Source organism: Bison bison, unplaced genomic scaffold (assembly GCF_000754665.1).
Source record: "Bison bison bison isolate TAMUID 2011002044 unplaced genomic scaffold, Bison_UMD1.0 scf7180017864492, whole genome shotgun sequence".
Taxonomy (NCBI): domain Eukaryota; kingdom Metazoa; phylum Chordata; class Mammalia; order Artiodactyla; family Bovidae; genus Bison; species Bison bison.
Genome location: NW_011495051.1, coordinates 6,185,417 through 6,186,762, shown reverse-complemented (window position 1 = coordinate 6,186,762; position 1,346 = coordinate 6,185,417). Strand labels below are relative to the sequence as shown.

At 55.6% G+C, this 1,346-nt stretch overlaps 1 protein-coding gene across 1 annotated transcript in view; it reads right to left on the bottom strand.

Moving 5' to 3' along the window:
* The window catches only part of FBN3 (fibrillin 3), a 128,390-nt gene that overhangs the window by 759 nt on the left and 126,285 nt on the right, over nucleotides 1-1,346 (bottom strand). The window contains exon 72 of the mRNA XM_010828478.1: nucleotides 3-328. Coding sequence (XP_010826780.1) covers nucleotides 3-328 — 326 coding nt within the window. The remainder of the gene's footprint in view (nucleotides 1-2; nucleotides 329-1,346) is intronic.

Below are 1,346 nucleotides of genomic sequence, written 5' to 3'. Positions count from 1 at the left end.
GCAGCTGCAACTGCACCTTCAGCCGCAAGGCTTGGCCCCCCGGCCGCCCCTCTGGCTGGGTGCCCCAAGGCTCGCCCACACTCACAACCTCCAGCTGGTATGTGCCAGGCCCTGGCTTCCGGTGCCCCAGCTGCAGGGAGCTGAGACCATGAAGGTGATGCATGCGGAAGAAGCCTCTTTCGTTGCCATGGGCAATGACGTAGCGGACGCGGCCCCCCAGGCTCTCCAGCGCTGGCCTCAGCTCTAAGATATGCTGGGCCTGGCCCAGACAGGAGAGGTTCAGTCCCAAGGTCAGCGGAGCCTCCGTGTCAAGGCTGGCCAGGCTCGCCTGGGGAGAAAGACCAGGTGGGTAACGGCAGGGGCTTGGAGAAATCAGAATGCAGGGGTATGGGGGGAGGCAAGTGGCCAAGAGGAGATTTTCAGCCAATCTCTAAAGTGGAGTAAAAAACGGACCACTCAATGCCCTTGACTTCTGTCTAGCCCTCCACCCACAAGGCCAATGGTCAGCTTGGGCTGTAGACAGAGGGTGAAGGTGGAGGCTGGTTCCCAGGTGGAAAGCAAAGAGGGGGAGGCAGGCTGACTTCAGACCCCTTGTTTCAACCGAGGGACCTTACTTGGATCCCTGCCAGTCTGGATGGAAGAAATAGAGGATTCCCCGTCAGATACCCAGACCAAAGAATTGATGCTTTCCAACTGTGGTGCTGGAAAAGACTCTTGAGAGTCCCTTCAACTGCAAGGCGATCAAACCAGTCAATCCTAAGGGAAATCAACCCATGAATACTCATTGGAAGAACTGATGCTGAAGCTGAAGCTCCAATACTTTGGCCACCTGATGTGAAGAGCCAACTCATTGGAAAAGACTGATGTTTTGGAACATCTGATGTTTCCAACTCATTGGAAAAGACTCTGTCTGGGGTGGCTAGAGTTATGACCATGGGCATTGCAGCAAGAGCCAGCCCCAGACACACAGTGACAGAGACACAGAGGAGCCAGACAGAGGCGCTGCCCAGCATCACTCCAGTTCCGGAGGCCTGCTGCACTTCCTGCATCTGGGCTCTCTGAGAGCCCCGCTGTGTACAGATGACAAAACCCTCTTTATCTAAGCTCCTCTGAATGCTTCCTGGCCCTGGCAGCCAGACAGGACCCCTGAATAAGCCAGCAAACCTCAATGGCAGGCTGACCCTGGATGGGTGATGTGTCCAATCCCACGGGAGGTTATCTGTGTTTTCATCTCCTTTGCTCTGGGCAGAGCTGTTTGTTCTGCCTAATTTACATGCTGATGGGGGTATTTTGCTGTTGCCTGAAAGTGAAAGCTATTCCTGTCCATGCCCCCCACCCCCCCCACC